Consider the following 18637-nt stretch of genomic DNA (forward strand, 5'->3'; position numbering starts at 1 on the left):
AAGGCAGTTTTTCTGTAGATGGCAGACAGAACCGTGAGGCCAGAGAAAAGAGAGGAAGACAGAGATTCTGTAGAGGGTAAGGTAGATCTCTTGTAGAGTTTTCTGAGAGCCAGGAATAAGCAGTGAGGAAGGAAAGATGGAGGACCAAGGAATAGAGGATGAAGATGAGGTCAAAAGCATAGGATCTTACTAAAACTATGAGGACAGGAAAAACAGGCACAGAGAAGAACTGAATATGAGGATGGAGTTGAAGCTATATAGATAGAATTTTGTCATAGAGGAATAACGTAAATGGACAAAGAGCATGGTGTACGTGGATTCTTTCCCCTGAAAACAATTCTCACCGTTCATAGTTTCTCTTCTGGGCCCCCTGGGAAGAATATTATTAAGGCTGGTCCAAAAATAATATTCAAGAGAATATGGTATTTAAGATGTTTTAATAACATAGATTCTTCTTTTTTTATGACTATGAGATATGTCTGCTCCTGGCAGAATCAATCTACTTCAGAGGAAATGATGGGCATTGAAGAAACTCCATATGGAGTTTATTTTCTTTGTGGCAAAAGTTAACACTATGCAAGAAAATGCCCTTACATCAAATGCTGACAGTATGCAGTCCAAATGGACAAGCAAGACATAAAAGAAAGGACTGACAAACCTTGCCAAGGCAAGGTAGGACAACCCTTCAGAAAACCTTGCTTCACAGAAAAGTCTGTCAGATATGTTAAGCCTATAGGCTGAAGATGGATGCCACAATGTTGCAGAGGAACCTTGGGTGACTGTCCAGGCAGCCAGCTGTTTCTGTCATTTCTCACATTTTTTGGAAGTTGTTTGTTTGCACTTCCTGCTTATTTAGGTAATATTATTTCCTTCTCAGGTCTCTGATGGAGTGGAAGACTAGATAATTGTATAGTTTTCTTTGTTAACAAATTCAGAAAAGAAACTCACTAAAGAGGTGTAAAGTGTAAAGTTTGAAAGGCATCAAAAGATAGTTTTTGGTTGGTAATACTAGTTAGGATAGAAAGTGAATTAGGTACAACACTTTGGATTCACCAAAATAGGATAAATAATAGAGTATTTTTTCTGAATTTGTCAAATGTTAATGGACTGGACACTGTTAATATAATTCTCGACTGTATATACTGTATATAGTTATTGTACTTGTATATAGCTTTTCTTATATTAGTTATAACCTTCTTTTATTATTTTAGACAAAAAAGGGGAAAAGGGGTGATATATTGTGTACCCCAATAAAATTTGCCTGAAGATAAGAGAACAGAAAAAGCCACTAGATTAAACATAGATGCCAGGCAGTGGTGGCACACATCTTTAGTCCTAGCACTTGGGAGGCAGAGGTCTGCCTGGATCTCTGTGAGTTCAAAGCCACTCTGGACTACATGAGATTGACTCAGACTAGGAGAGAAACAGAGTCAGACAGAGGTGGCACACACCTTTATTCCCAGTAGTTGGGAATCACATGTCTTTAATCCAGCAAGAAAGGTATATAAAGTGTGAGGAGACAGGAACTAAAGGCTTTTTTGGCTGGAGCCTTTCAGGTGAGGTCTCAGAGGATTTTAGTCCGAGGACTCATGGAATTGGTGAAGTGAGATGTGGCAGTGGCTTGTTCCTTTGTCTCTCTGATCTTTCAGCATTTACCCCAATATCTGCACCAGGTTTTTTATTTTATTTTATTTTTTTATTAAAAGACCATTTAACATTCATGTTACATGCCTCTAATCCCAGCATTTGGGAGGCAGAGGCAGGCAGATCTCTGTGTGATCAAGGCCAGCCTGGTCTACAGAGTTCCAGGATAGCCAGGGCTATACAGTGAAACTATGTCTAGAAAAACCAAAAAAAGAAATAAAGAAAAATCAAAGAAACAAACTCATGATCAAAAAGGGGAAGATTAAAAATAATGTAGGCTTTTAGAATGGACCCTAGGAAAACTACTGACAGCTGAGGAACGCCAGAGTTTAATGGCAATGCACCAACAGTGCTTTCTTAGTTCCGGTTACTTGCCATGGTTATTTCAGATGCTATACCGGAGGAAGTAGGTGAGGGGTGTCTATAGAGACTATTACTGCAATTTCTCTGTAAACTTAAAATGTGGAAACAGACATATTTTTAAAACTAGGAAATCTAAAGTATGTAAACTAGCTGGCTAAACCAGGAATGTAAGCCACAATGAAAGCTCAAGACTCAGGAGGTATTATAAGGTCACATGGAACAGCATATTACAAGTGATACTCATCCCATCTTCTTCCTTGTGGAGTGACAGCATCCACGAACAAAGAAGTGATTAGCTGTAAGTATATGCTGGAATAAAAGCCAGAGTTTCAGAAAAATATCTTCAGGACAACATGGCTCAATTGTGGTATGGTACAGGGTGCCTGTTTCCTACAGATTTTAATCCTATTTTTGTTGTTCATTTATCATGCAAACATTTCCCCTTTTAACAAAGACAACGAAAAGAGTAAGTTCCTTCAAGTTCACTGTATTCAAAAACTATCAGAATAGTCAGTCGCTTTTTACATCTTCCCCAAAATATGACTGGATACCATTTCCTCTCAATGCATGAGTAAGTGAAGCCATTCCAGAACCCTGAAAGCAAATAGCAATCTTAAAAAAATCACCAGGAATTTCACCTCTGCCTGGCATTAATTACATTCCAAAGAGACTGGTGAGGCTTAGACTCACCACAATTCTCTCCATATGTCAAAACAACATTCTCTCCTGGAATTGCTGAGAGCATGGTAAACATTATCACTGCATATTTTACAGAGCATTATGAGTGAAGAAGTTTGCAGGAGACAACAGTTGGCTGTTTGTTTACTGACTCACTATGCAAAGTATCCCCTAAATATCCCAAAGGAAACACATACATTGTCAGATTCTGTTAGATTTACATTCTATTTACATTCTCAGCTGTTCTAAGTTGCCACAGGACTATGGGAAGGGCTGCTAATAAAAAACATCAGTTTTTATTAACTCTGAGAATGCTACACCTCTGTTATAAATGTTGATACAGTATTTTTACCATTTCCAAAGAGTAAGTTAAAAAACAAATTAAAGGGGTGGGGATTTAGCTCAGGCCTGGGGTTTGATCCTCAGCTTAAAAAAAAAAAAATTTAAAAAGGAAACTATTGTAAGTAAAAGTATCCATATCAACTTTGAGAAAATCAGGGAAAAAATTTTCTAGCTTACTATAATGTCACTTCAAGAAACTACATAGGACAACAGTTCAAAACTAAAGTGACTCATAAACCATCAATCAACAATGTACTGTATGTTACTAATGTCAGTTCCCACAATGGCGGCCAGCCTGCATCTGTGGTGCCTTTCCACTGTCAGCTACGAAGGGCCCTTCTGTCAGTCTGTTCTCCCTGTCTGTCTGCCTCTTTCCTGCCTTTTGCTCTTTCACTCTCCTCCTCTCCACTCCCCCAATAAATCTCTCACACTAACTCTGTCGTTGTGCATGGCATGTCCTTTTAGTGGCATACCTTGGCAGGGCCTGCCCAAGGTACCCAGTTGGCCACATTTTAGCCTTTCAACTATGTGTTGCACACTGTTTTAGAAATGGAGAAGTAACAGGGACAAACAGGACAGGATTAAATGTGTCCTGATAAATTGGGGACTGGGAATTAGATTTTTGTTTTAAATTTTGGTGGTCAGAGAGCTCAAGAAAGAAAATTTTCTTTTCACTGAACTGTTATTTATCATAAAAAATTGCATGATGACTGATGCTAATGTCCTCTCTTCCTAGATTCTGTGTCAATCCTAAACTTCTCCTCTGTATGCAAGCCCATGCTGGCTTCCCACTTCCTCACCAAACCAAAACCTAGCTGCTAAAGCAAGTGTCTATCTGGCTTTGGTTTCATGGCCCACAATGTTTGGTTCACCCTCCACACTGAGCTCTGCCTTCCACAACCCCTCTGGCCTGGCCCCAGCATCAACATTTCCGCAAGGACCAGCTAAACCTTCAGGATGAGCCGAAATCTACTGCTCCTCTACTCCCAACTCCTCCTCCTCCTCACAAACTTCTAGGGCATCTGTTCCTCAGGGACCTTGCGTGTCCTGAATTAGGATTGCTTTCTTCATTGCTGTAAACAATGAAGAGACATTGCTGCTCTTCACTGCCAGCAGAACATCTTTTAACTTTTGGGTAAAGCCTAGAGCCCTTTGGAAATACAAATTCCCCCTACCCTGGGTACTTCTTCCTAGAGTACTGGCCCCTGGCTCCAACCCTGCTACCCTCCACTGGCCTCTCAGATCCCATTGTCAGCATCACTGCTTCTGGGAAGCCCTCCTCTATCTCCAGGCTTGGTGCACCTTCTAACCCTGTTTACTCTGTAACAGAGAAATCTCCCTGCATAAGTGCTATGGGCCTTGCTGTACAATTAGCATCTGGCATATATAATAGTGCTCAATTAATATTTGATGAAGAAAGAACTAAAGATTCAATACATGGCCAAGCATGTGGAACCTCCCATCAGAACCATTAGAATGTGCAGACCTCCAAAAGGAATACATTTGCCTTCTACTATTTTCTCTTTTATAATATTTATTTTTAAATTTTGCTGTTTTTAAAAATTGTTGTTTCTTAGCTGGGCATGGTGGTGCATGCTTTAATCCCAGTATTTGGAAGGCAGAGGCAGGTGGATCTCTGAGTTTGAGGCCAGCCTGGTATACAGAGCAAGTTCCAGGACACAGAGAGAAACCCTGTCTTGAAAAAGGAATTACAAAAAAAAAAAAAAAAATGTTGTTTCTTAGCTGGGTGGTGATGACACACACATTTAATCCAAGTACTTGGGAAGCAGGGGCAGGTGTAAGTTTGATGACAGCCAAGGCTACAGAAACTCTGCCTCAAAACCATCCTCAACCCACCATCCTCTGCACCAAAAAAAAAAAAAAAAAAAAAGGTTGCTTTAGCAGGGACAGATATAGACCATTGGCGAGCATGGCTACTCAATTAAGTGCTAAGAAACAAAAACCCAAGACAGAGAATGGGAACCAAGCCCCTAGTCCATCCTACTGCCTCCTGGCTTCCAGCTCCCATTGGCTCCGAGGTACCAGGTCTCCCTCTGTGCCCAGCCTTTGAACTCCAAAATCCTAGCCCCATGGGCTGACTTCAGGGAATAAACATCGGCTCCTCCAGGCCCACAGGGCAGTCCAGACCCCCAATCTACTGCTGAGTTTTACAGCCTGCACTCCCTCCAGAGCATCCTGCCTTTATTCTGAACATAATCCTCAACTGGGACCCTCCTTCCTAACCACTAATCAGAGGTTTTAGGACTAGAAGGGAACTTCCACATTGCTTGGTCTGTCCCTCCCTTCCCCAGCCTCTTCTAAGAGTGCATGTATGCTTTTACCACTACAGGCTTGGTCATTTAGATAAAACCAGAAAAAGGCCCAGTAATTACAGGTTGGGCAGGTCTCTGGAAGCTGTTGATGTTTTATATCTAGCTGCCCACCCCCTGGGACTCAGCTTAGCAATAGAGTCCCTCATAAACAAGAGTCCCAGTCAGTGTGCTCCAGACAAGAAAAAGTGGCTATGCTAATTTGGATGACAACTCCAACAAAGAATTCAAATCCTGCTCAAGAGTGACTGTAACTAGATAATTTGGAAGCTGAGAAGAGACAAGGGTATCAGCCACATCTGAAGGGAGACTTGGTCTTGCTTAGAGAGGTACAAAATGTTATGGGGGTGGGGGAACGAGCAGACAGCCAGAAGGAGCTAGGGGCCAAGCTGCAAGTTTCAGGAGTGGGTTGCCCAAGCTGGCAAGAAGTAACCTGTGTTTCCCTCTTCTGAAGCAGCTGGTAAACCAACTCAGAAGCAAGGCAAACTCTGATATTTCATTCAAAGAGAGAAATCAGTCTCCTCAGCTACTGTTTCATCTCAGGACTCAGTCCTCTAACAGTGGGTAGACTGGTGGCTTTGGATTTGGGTAGGAATTCCTAGTGACCACCTTATACTCTGGCCACATTGGCTTTGCACCCCTAACCTTCAGCTCTCCTGTGGGTGGACAGGAAAGAGCAAAGACAGTACAACTAAAGGGAAGAAAGGAAGAAGTAGGGGACTACAGTTAGACAGATCCCTGATAGGCAGACAGACAGAAAAAGGGGCCATAAGTAGGTAATAAAGATGGGGAAGTTTCACCTTCTTCGCATGCCTTACCTAAGACAAAAGTTTAAAAGGTCCTTCAGCCTGTGGACAGGTCAGACAAGTTCTAGGCGGGATCAGGACATATTTACAATCAAGGCTGTGGACCTATCACCCTGACCAACCCTGAATTAGGGAAGGGGACCCCTTAAAAACTCTTTTTTTTTCTTTTTCTTTTTCTTTCTTTCTTTTTTTTTTTTCTCGAGACAAGGTTTCTCTGTGTAGCTTTGTGCCTTTCCTAGAACTCACTTTGTAGACCAGGCTGGCCTCTGTCTCCCAAGTGCTGGGATTAAAGGCGTGTGCCACCACTGTCCGGCTTAAAAACTCTTAAACCCCTTCACCCTCAAGGAAACACAGCTTCAGCTCAGCTTTGCCAAGGGTCTTTCTCTCTGTGGCCTTCCTCACCCCTAACAGAGGCCTTTCCTCACCTGAAGAGTCACTCTACTGTGTTCAAGATTTTCCCTCCTGCTCTGTTTCACTCAAGATTTTTCCTGCCTTTTAATTCTTTAACTAGCAGAGAAAACAAACCTGATCAAGATCCCTAGATAGTACCAGAAAGAAAACAGACAAACTTCTAAAAGCCAAATAGCATTTTAACTTGGAAATATTCTGACAGGACCAGAGCCAAACAATTGTACAGGGCCTAAGCAAGCCCCACCTCTTTGAGGACCTAGTCTATAAGAAAGTTCGGGCCAAGGAGATGAATCATTCAGTAAAATTCTTGCCATGTAAGCATGAGAACCTGAATTTTGAGTTCAAGCATCCACGTGAAAACTCAGAGGCATTGGTCAGAACTGAAATCCTGTGCTGCAGAGGCAGAAATAGTATCCCTAGGGTGCGATGGTCAGCCAGCCTAGGAAATGACAAGTTTCAGGTTCAGTGACAGACTCTGTCTTAAAAAAAATAATTAAGGGGAGAGTGAAAGATACCTGACATCAACTTCTCGCCTCCATATGCACACATGAATTTGTGTGTATACACACACACATTGTGTGATATTTTGTTTGTGTTCTGACAAAGCTTGCTTGGAGTCAGAGGGCTGAGCTAGCCACTAGATGACCATAGAGGTTTGGAGGACTGTAGAGAGAGGAGACAGGAAGTGGTAAGGTAGGGCTGAGAGAGGATCTTGGCCCTTTTGGATGAAGGAACAGGAGGGGTAGAAAGGAACTGGTAGCTGCTCCCCTGCTTCTCTGATCTTTCAGGTTTTTACCCCATATCTGACTCCTGGTTTTTATTGATAAGATTACTTAGATTTAGACATTTTGCACACACACACACACACACACACACACACACATACACACAGTTAGTTTTGATACAACAGCTATAAGATGCCTTCTGGTAGGACAAACATGGTATGTACTCACTCAAAAGTGGATAGTAGATATAAAGCAAAAGACAATCAGACTGCAACCCACAGATCCAGGGAGGCTATATAGCAGGGGGGACCCTAAGATGACTATGGCTTATAATAAGTTTTGGTTTGCCCAATCACTGGCCAAGCTTTAGTGAAACATTTCATTATTAGGATAAGAATATGTACTGTATCAAGCTGATGAAAGGATATGCTGGCTGTACTTTCAGGAGGGGAGGCTAAAATCTTTTTAGATTATGGATTAGCCTATAGAAAAATGACGGCTGTAAATCAAACAGTGAAGGGGAGGATGAATAGGAATCTCACTTACACAACTTAAGTAAAACATAGCTCTCTGAACAGATGAAGATAGGTTTCTTCTGTATCCCAGAATCTAATCCATACTTATATGTATAATTCAGCTATTATTTGTCTTAAAAGGGCTTATTGGGAAATGTTATCATTTCTACTATTTTCTACAGAGAAAATATTTTCCAGTTTCAAATAACCCTGGACTTTTGAATTATAATCTGCTTTTATGTTCAAGTTACCTGTGTATTATTTCTCCTGCAGTTATACATAAAATGTATTTATATTTAAAAAAAAGGACAAATACTATAGAATTGTATTACATGAAATATGTAGAATATACAAATTCATAGAGACAGAAAGATTAGTTGTTATCTCAAGATGGAGAAGAAAGAAATATAGAGCAATGATTTCCTAAGTACAGAATTTCTGTTTTGTGTGATGGAAAAGCCCCACAAATGGACAGTAGTATCAGGACATAATATCATTAATTTAATAAATCAATACAATTAATGTAATTAATATCATAAATATAGTTATTGAATGAATACTGCAAATGTAATCAAAGAATACCACAAATGCTAAAAAAAAAAAAAAAAGATGCCTTCTAGTGTCTACCCCATGTGATTCATCACTCTTCTGGTCCAAGCTCTTTAAATACAAGGAATGCACGTGCTTTATGCCCACCCTGGCATATGGTGTGGCATGTCATTGACGCTGGCTGAATGGATGTTATCATTACTTGCCCTTGTGAGAGCATCAGCAGACACTCTTAGGAGATAATGATAACAAAACATAAAGAGGGCTGAAGCCATCTAGATGACCTGCTGACAATTTTGGAACAGTCAGGGTGATACTTGGAGAAAGAAATCTAAGGGTCAAAAGGCAGTGGCAGAACTGAAGCTCTTCTGAGTTCCAGCCCAGTGTGTACAGCCTTTTCACTAAGAAGGAAGGAATGGCATCCTTACAACCACCAATGCTTGATCTTATAACCCAGAATAAATGAATTTGTAATACACATTACTTTTCTTGGCTAGACTCTGGAAAAGCATTTTCCTTAGCCCTGCATGACATCCACTAGAAGATGTTAAGCACCTTCTAAACAAGGCTTATTACATTGTAATGCTCATGCAAATCACCGACAACCTGTTAAAATCAGCTCCTGATCCAGTAGATATGGGTAAGGCCTCAATTATGTTCTTTGGACAAGTTCCTGTGATGCCAACTATACCTAGTTAGAGAACCTAGAGAACCTCACTGTGAGTAGTGAGCTCAAACTCAGCTGCATGAGACAAGCCAAGAGCCTCACAGACTCCACACAAACTGATTGACATGCACACAGCCTGAGCACTGGAAGGGTTTGGTACCTTACAAGAAATAGGCTTCCAGCTCTCCCCTCTCAAATAGGAATGAGAAGAGTCTCCCTATTAATTCAAATACAATAACTTTTATTTGTTTAGCATTTTTTGAAATAGTATCTCACTTTGTTGCCCAAGCTGTCCCAAGTACTAGAGTTACAGGAATGAATCCAGCTTAAAAACAATGTTTTTAAAGACCTAATAACAGAATCTATTCCCTTAACAAGAAATTAACAACCAGAGTTCCATTTAAAAAACTTTAAAGCATGACTTGGCTTTAAACAATCTGTTATTCTGTTTATCAGGGAAGGTCTACAGTAGTTTTAATGGCTTCTAAAGGCCACACCAGAGTGAAGTAGGTATTTAGTTCTTTCTTCTGCTGACATCAGGCTTGGGCATTGGATGCTGACTTTATGTGTAACTAGTAGTGGAGCAAAAAACTGATCCTGGGGATCCACACTCTGCATGGCACACAAGATCCTCTGGGAGGAGGTGTGAGGACAGAAACAGCCCTTCCGAATCAAATATTACATTTAAAGACAACTTAAAGAAAAACCAGACATATTACACACTATAAACACAAATCAGATTGAGGCTGCTCTGTATACTACTGTAGGTTGTCTCCTTTGTTCCAAAGAGATGATAACAGGCAGACCAGAAGCACACAGACATGACTGTTTCTCATCTACGTTTTTTTCTGAATAGGCATCATAAATATTTTGGAAGGAAATTATGTCCCTCCTATAAATGTATAGAAAATTACAACCAAGCAAGTCTTTGCAAAGAAATACTACCCTTTTACAAATGTATACATTTCCCCAATGAAAGTAGAGTTTTCCCATATATTATCTCTTGCTGAGCTGGGGCCCCACATGACTGCACCTCACAGACCCTGTTTCTTACCAGTATAATTCGCAGAATAATTGTTTGGGTCTAGGAACTTCTTAAGCAGCTCACAATTGGACAAGACATGATTTGCCATGATAACATTAAGGTAGTTCTGCAAGCCTCTCTGTCTCTCAGCTATGAATTCACGGTCCATGTTTCCAATCAGTTTCTTAGGAGGAAGAGGCAGACTCAGGCCTGCAATCTGAAAGAACAGAAGGAAAAAAGGGAGGAAGAGAAAGAGAGTTATAGTTGTGTGATTCACAAGTAAGTTTGATATCTGAATCCTGAACCATCATAGTTCATTAAATATAAAACAATACACTTTGAAGATTAGAAACCTTATATCTATATATATAAAATGATTTTATATATAAAACTACAAATCTCATGATTGATAAAAATTATATACTACTCATAGTAACTGATTTTTTTTTTTTTACTTTTACCAAAATTTTATTGGTATATTGATTAGATATAGTACCAAGAGAAATCGTTTGTTTTTACAAAGATAGCATAAACAGTCCTTTGGCACTGCATCCTCCACAGCCCATGGACTGGGCTCTCCAGACCTTGGCACAGCCATAGCAGTCCTTTCATCTCATCTTTTGGCAATGGGGAATTTCCAAATTATTATGTCTTGACTCTTCATTCTCGGGCAGTATTTCTAATATTTTCATGATGGGTGATATGATTAAGTTCTCCTTCACAGCTGAGCAGTGGTGGCAAATGCCTTTGATCCCAGCACTCAGGAGGCAGGCAGATCTTTTAATTTAAGGCCAACTTGGTATACAGAGTGAGTTCCAGACTACAAAAGAAACCCTGTCTTGAAAAACAACAAAAGAAAGTTCTCTTTCATAGTTCTGACCTTACCTTGCATAGCCTGTCTCCCACTTATAGTTGTATTATCTAATTTTACCATGTTTACACTAGGTAAATGATATTCCTTACAATTACATTCATAACAACTGCTGAGCCTTTTTTGGGTTCTGTGATATAAATAGGATCCTATGAGGTTATCTGCTTCCTGTCTCAGAATTCTGCCTTCTTACATCTAATTTTTTTTTTTTTTTTCTTCAAGACAGGGTTTGTGTTGGGGATTTAGCTCAGTGGTTTGGTCCTCAGCTCTGGAAAAAAAAAAAAAAAGACAGGGTTTATGATAGTTTGAATATAACTGGCCCCCACAATATAGGTGTGGCTTTGTTGGAGTGGGTATGGTCATGGTAGAAGAAGAAGTTTGTCACTGTGGGGGTGGGCTTTGAGGTTTCCTATGCTCAGGATACTACCCAGTGTCTCAATCGACTTCCTGTTGCCTGTAAGATGTAGAACTCTCAGCTACTTCTCGAGCACCATGTTATGTCTGCATATTGCCATGCTCCCTGTTATGATGATAATGGACTGAACTTCTGAAACTGTAAGCTGCCACCTCAATTAAATGTTTTCCTTTTAAAGAGTTGTCATGGTCATGGTATCTCTTCACAGGAATAAAAACCCTAAAACAGAAGTTGGTACTAGGGACTAGGGTATTGTGATTGGCCTGACCGTGTTTTTATTTTGGAGGAACTTGGACTTTGGGAGTTTGGGTTAGAAAAGCAGTGGAATGCTTTAAGCACTGCTTAATGGGCCATACTAGTAGGAGCATGGAAGACAGTCATGCCAAGAGTTATTTGAACTACGAGTGCTCAGTCAAGAGGTTTCAGCGGAGAAGAATTTTAGTATGTTGCCTAGAGATTGTTCTTGTAATATTCTGGCAAAGAAAATGCCTTTGTTGAAAATGTCTACCTGAGGCTAAAGTGAAGAGTTTTGGATTAACTCTATTGGCAGAAGAAATCTCAGAAAAGCCTAGTATAGGTTATTAATGATAACTCTAATGAAAACTTATAATCAAAAGGAGTAAAAGGAATGGCCTTAAGTGCTGTCTTTAAGGAGATAAACAGATTAAGAAATGGAATAAAGGGAGTTGTGATCTCAGGGCAAGATCCCACCCAGCTAACTTTCCAATTAGTGAAAAGGAACTAAAGAAAAGCTTAGATCTGAGTATGGTGGTACACACCTTTAATTCCGGTACTCAGAAGGAAGAGGCTGGCAGATCTCTGAATTTGAGGCCAGCCTGGTCAAGAAATGTAGTTTCAGAACAGCCAAACTTAGGCAGTGAAGGACAGAAAGCTGGTGAAGATGTAATTAAATGAGGGGGCCATGTCCCAGCCCCAGCAAGCAGCAGTATTTAGCTTTAAAGTTAAAGATAGAAGAAGTAGGTAATGGAATTTGCCTCTGAGCTGCAAAGGCCAGGCATGTGTCAGGGGTGCCCCTAAATGGAGGCCTAGAGAGGCCATTGCATGAAGCTGTGAAGTTGAAGCCTGGATTGCCTTGGAGATTGCCATAGTTGTGGGATAGCTGAGACCTGTCAACAGGGAGTGGAACCAGCCCAAGAGAAAGAGGTATGTTGCAGTCAACAAAGCTGAATGGAGTTGGAGGAGATCTGAAGAGTACTTTGACATCAGACATAGTGGTGCAGAGTCTGAAATTTTCCTAGCTGGTTTTTGGTCTTGCTTTGGTCCAGTATTTCCTTACTATGCTCCCTTCCTTATATTTTTGGAATGGTAATATATATCTTTTGCCATTATATGTTGAAAGTATAATATCTGTTTGCTTTTTTATTTTGATTTTACAGGGGATTACAGAAAGATTGCATGAATCTCAGAAGAGACTTTGAACTTTTAAACATTGTCCAGACTGTGATAGACTATGTGGACTTTTGAAGTTGGACTAAATGCATTTTGCATTATGATACTGTTACAAGCTTATAAGGATAAGTCAGTGGAATGTGGTAATTTGATTGTAATTGCCTCCCATAATCTCATAGAGAGTGGCACTATTAGGAGGTGTGACTTTGTTGGAGGAAGTGTGTCACTGTGGCTTTGGGGTCTCTTTTGCTCAAGCTTTGCTCAGTGTGACCTGACCATTTCCTATTGCCTTCGATCAAGATGTAACTAGCACCATGTCTGCTTGCAGGTCACCATGCTCCTTGCTATGATGATAATGGACCAAACCTCTGAACTATAAGCTGCCACCTCATTAATTTTTTTGCCTTTATAAGAGTTGCCATGGTCATAGTTGATTTCTCTGTGTAGCCCTGACTGTCCTGGATGATGCTTTGTAAACCAGGCTGTCCTCGAACTCAGAGAGATCAGCCTGCCTCTGCCTCACAGTGCTGGAATTAAAGTTGTGCACTAGCACACCTAGCTGTCATTTGGATTTTCAATTTAAAATGTTTTGTTATGGTTTTTACTTCTGCATTTCTATTTGTCCTTGAAGGTATACATTCGTGTGTGTGTGTGTGTGTGTGTGTGTGTGTGTGTGTGTGTGAAGTCAACTTTTTTTTTCTTTTTTTGGAGCTGAGGATAGAACCTAGGGCCTTGCGCTTGCTAGGCAAGCGCTCTACCACTGAGCTAAATCCTCAACCCCGAAGTCAACTTATTATTGCTTACAATAGCTAGGGAGGAAGAAAAGGTAAGTGTGGGTGCTCAATCTCTTGTCATTTTCCAGACCGCTTCAAACTTTTGAGACTATTTTTAAAGTTGAAAAAACAAAACAAGGTCAATTTCAAAGAGCAGTATTATAGTGCTATTTGACACTTGTACAAAAAAAAAAAAAAAAAAAAAAAAAAAAAAAGCAGCAATCCAAATGATATTCATATTGCTTGACTGAGGGTAAGGCCTAATGAGAAGGGCATCTTAAATTTAGAAAAGGATGCATAGTAAGCTATTCACAGGGGCAAACCTAACTCAGGTTCCACTCTAGATATTTCAAGCAACAATGACACAGCGAAATGAATGATCTAAGATGTGTGTGGCTGGAATGGGAATCTCCCCTATAGGCTCATGCATGTGGTAAACACTTGGTCCCCAGTTGGTGGTTCTGTTGTGGGAAGTTTAGGAGGTGTGGCCTTGTTGGAGTAGGTATGTCACTGGAGGCAGGTTTTGAGAGCCTGCAGCCTTCCTACAGTTTGCTCTCTCTTCTTCATGCTTGTACTTCAAGATATGAACTCTGAACTGGTTGCTCCAGCTGCCATGCCTGCTATCTGCTGCCATGCTGCCCCCACCATCATGGGACTCTAACCCTCTGGAAAGCTAAGTCAAAATAAACTTTCTTCTATGAGCTGCCTTGGTCATGGTGTTTTATCAGAGCAACAGAAAGTAATGAGCACAACATGATGGGAAAACACGGCTAGCTGACAATTCCAAGTTGCCTATTTCTCTTGTATAACTATGAAAATGTGTCAGACACAATTAGGATAAATTTTCTATCATAGCACAGTTTGTCACCAGAGAAGACACTTAAATTTCAAGTGGTTTTCCTCATTCATATAATTAAGCTTTATCTAAGCAATTTCTTCATTTGATCTCAGCAGAAAGGCCAAGAAGTGATTACAGTTTCTTACTTAGCTAAATATAATGCATATGTACAAAGAAAGCACATCACTCAGCATACCAATCATTTTATTTGATGTTGCTCAGGAGCAGAAAGCATTACAAATGTCGTATATATTACTATAGCCTAAAACATAACTGGTACATCTTTTAAAAATATGAAATTACAGAATATAATCTTATTTTTGTATAAACCATGTGGATATGCTCATATATGGGAGTGAACAGTATCTTTTTCTTTCCTCAAAAGCTTTTTAATTAAAAAAAAGTTTTAAGATTTATTTATTTACTCAAAAAAAAAAAGATTTATGTATTATGTATACAGCATATATGACTGCAGGCCAGAAGAGGGCACCAGATCTCATTACAGATGGTTGTGAGCCACCATGTGGTTGCTGGGAATTGAACTCAGGACCTCTGGAAGGGCAGTCAGTGTTCTTAACCTCTGAGCCATCTATCCAGCCCTAAGTTTTAAAAATTTTATGGGTATAACTATTTCTGCTGCATTTATGTCTGTGTACCACATGCATGCCTGGTGCCCATGGAAGCCAAAAGAGGGCTTCAGATCCCCTAGAACTGGAGATATAGATGGTTATGAGCTACCATGTAGGTGCTGGGAATCAAACCCAGGTCCTCTGGAAGAGCAGCCAGTGCTCCTAACCTAAGCCATCTCTCTAGCTCCCATGAAAACTATCTTAAAGAGTAATACTTACTGGAGAACATAGCTATCTCTAGGAGTAGGTTGTTACTTTTTATTCTCTGTGATGAATTATTTATCATATTCACTTACACTTTTCAACTAAAAACGAAAAACACTCCTTTTCTTAATTACAATGATTTTTATGCAAGGGTTTTTTTTTAATTATGTATTTATTATGAGCAGATTTGACTGCATGATCCAAACAACAACATCCACTGAATCCTACACCATCCCATATGGCAGCACTGGATTCAAACACTAGTATTTTGGCTGTTTCTCATTCATGGTGGGGAATGCTTTTGATAAAATGTTTATCTTTTCTGTTTGTTTGTTTGTTTGCTTGTTTGTTTGTTTGTTTTGAGAAAGTAGTCTCCAATTCTCTAGGTAACTGAGAATAACTTTAAGCCTGATCCTCATGCCTCCACTTCCTTAATATTGGAAGTATATGTGTGTACCACAATACCATACTCTATGTGGTGCCAGGGAACTGAACCCAGAGCTCCAGGCATACTAGGCAAGCACTCTACCAACTGAGCTACACTCCAGCCTAAAATGTCTGTCTTGAATGGTAAGAGCTCCAAGCCTCAACCAAACTATTTTTTTAAACTTTATTTTGTGTGTATATAGTGTGTATGTGTGTGGACTCAGGTGTGTGGGTGTCATTAATGTATGTGTGGAGGCGGGAGGACAATCTTGGGTGTTACTTCTCACCTTCCACCTCATTTGAGCAAAAGCCTTAGTTCTTCCTGCTTTATGTGCCAAGCTAGCTGGTCCACAAGCTGGGAATTCTATCCCTGCTTCTCATCACCCAGAGGGCATTGGGAGTACTGACCTATGCCACCACACCTGCCCTTGCATGGGTTGTAGAGGCTCACAGCTCCACAGCAAGTACTTTAACTGGGGAGATAACCACTGAGTTATCTCAGTCTAATTTTTCAGACTTCATTTCACATTAGGGAAGTACTGTATGCCTGATGTTGTGTCAGTTTTCCCAAATCATCAGAGCTCTTTTACCAGCACTGTGATAATATAGTCCCTGCTGTGTCAGAAGAATAATTATTCCCCAAAGTACTGAATTTTTTTTAAAATTTATTATATATACAATGTTCTGCCTTCGTGCAGACCTGCAGGCCAAAAGGAGGCACCAGATCTCATTACTGATGGCTGTGAGCCACCATGTGGTTGCTGGGAATTGAACTCAGGACCTCAGGAAGAACAGCCAGTGCTCTTAACCTCTGAGCCATCTCTCCAGCCCCGGGTGTTAATTTTTAAACCTGATGTTTAACAAGTTTAGCATCCAAGGGACATTTGTATCTCCTTCAGCTTTCTCTAGTGATGTAAACCCCCTTATCGCAGAAGATAAACCTTAGATGGAAGAAAAGAGGAACCTATGGACATAGGGTGACAGTCACTAAGACACTGGTTCCCTAGATACCTTCACACAGGTGACTTCAAGCCAGGACAAATCTCACTTTGCTAGCTTTTCCCTGAATGTGCCTTATCTGCTCCCACTTTGAGCTCCTTTAAAAAACAAACAATAACAAAATACAAAACAACTTCCCTTAAAAGGGGAAGCAGGGCAGGAAACTACAAAGTCAGCAGAGAAGTTCCCGAGTTCCACTCATAATAACTTTAGCATGAGGTGCAGAGTTGGAAAGTCCCCAAAATGGAACCTGAAGCTGGTCCTCTGGCCTAGTAGAAGCTTCTAAACAACACACAGACTCTACCAATGTTTCCAGGAACTTAGCTTTTATCTGGAGGAGAAAAACCTCCAAACTGGTCATTCTCCTTCCTTCCATCATCAGATTTTAACAATTATCTTCAATCATATGCCAGTGTTCTAACCTCTCAACAACCCTTAATTTATCTCATAAAATAAGTTCTCCAAGGCCAACAATGGGCAGTCAAATACAAGTCACAAAACATTTGGAGTAGGAGAAACCACAGAAGTCAACCCTTCACTTGAGAAGGAGACAATGAGACTTAAGAGATGGCTGATCTGAGGTCGAAACCAGGCCAGAGCCTGGGTTTTCCCACCATTTCAACCCCTTTCTCCTTCCCTTTTCATTGCTGCACAGTCTCCCTGGCTGGCTGCTAATTTGACATTGCATTTATTTGAAATACGGTGCTATTTTTTTTCTGTGTTGTTACTGTGAAATATGATAACCATAAAAATTTTTGGAAAACACAGCTTTCTTCTATTTTTTTTTACTTATATAGTTTACAAGCATTTTAATAGAACATGGAAAGTATCAAACATTATAAAGAACTAGGGGAAAAAAGACCCATAACCCACAATCCTGCCTCCTGGGGGGTCATCAGTGTTAACATTTTGGCATATTTCCTTCCAATTTTTCTTCTACACATTTCAGATAATTATATCATGTGGCATGTAAATTTATATTCTGAAATGTCATTTCACTAAAGTATGTTCCTGTTGTACTCAGATCCACTCCAAACTTGGGATTATATTTCTCTTCTTCAGAAGGAATCCATTTATCTGTAGAGAATAATCAGATACTGAAAACCACAGTCAGAGTTTCATTCTGAGGTTTCTGAATCCTTTGGAGGTTGTTTTAAAATTATTTCACTGCCAAAAAGTTGCATGTGCTTTCTTCTGTTTGTTTACTTGGATGAAGAAAAGCTCCCACTGCCAGGTGGTGGTCCATTCCTGTAATCCCAGCATTTGAGAAGGCAGGAGAATCAGGAGTTTAAGGTCATAGTGGGCTACATAGTAAAGCTAAATGGAACCCTGTCTCAAAATATCCCCTCCCACATACACGCACACAGTATGTGGATTTCTACATTTGAAATAAGATGCATCTTGGAAGCACTAATTTTAAAAAGCAAGAAACTACACTGAAGCAAAAATAAGTTCCAGGCCAGTACTTGGCAAGACTTATCTTAACAAAATAACAATCATTCAATCTCTGTAACATGTTTATTATCTAGAGATTTCAACTCACCATACTAAAATTAAAACCAAATATCGGCTGAAGGAACACAGCTCAGAGCAGAGAGAGCATGTGACAGCATGTGAAAGGCCTGCACTCTGTCCTCAGAACTACACAGCAAGGATCAAAGACACAGCCAAAAGCAACCACAACAGTGTCCTGCAGATTCTGGGGCCAACTGCAGAAGAAAAAGTACTCATGCTTTTCAGTAAATAATGTTTGGGCTCTACTGATACCATTTTCTGAAGTCTGACATAAAACACGGCTGTATGAAGGAAAAGGAAGCATTATTTTGCCTTTCTTTTTTTTCCGAGACAGGGTTTCTTTGTATAGCTTTGCACCTTTCCTGGAACTCACTTGGTAGCCCAGGTTGGCCTTGAACTCACAGAGATCCGCCTGGTTCTGCCTCCCAAGTGCTGGGATTAAAGGCATGTGCCACCACCGCCCGGCACGTTACTTTCTATCCAGAAGTTCTCCTGACCTTGGT

The 18637-nt window shown here is 40.3% G+C and overlaps 1 protein-coding gene across 7 annotated transcripts in view; it reads right to left on the reverse strand.

Annotated features, from left to right (window-relative positions):
* The window catches only part of Pxk (PX domain containing serine/threonine kinase like), an 84923-nt gene that overhangs the window by 43809 nt on the left and 22477 nt on the right, over positions 1–18637 (reverse strand). For all 7 annotated transcript variants that reach the window (XR_004945869.1, XM_036198672.1, XM_036198670.1 and 4 more), the window contains exon 4: positions 10085–10271. Coding sequence is in view for 6 of the 7 variants with exons in the window: in XM_036198672.1 (XP_036054565.1) it covers positions 10085–10271 (187 nt within the window). In the remaining variant the exon portion in view is untranslated. The remainder of the gene's footprint in view (positions 1–10084; positions 10272–18637) is intronic.

Source organism: Onychomys torridus, chromosome 9, assembly GCF_903995425.1.
Source record: "Onychomys torridus chromosome 9, mOncTor1.1, whole genome shotgun sequence".
Lineage (NCBI taxonomy): Eukaryota > Metazoa > Chordata > Mammalia > Rodentia > Cricetidae > Onychomys > Onychomys torridus.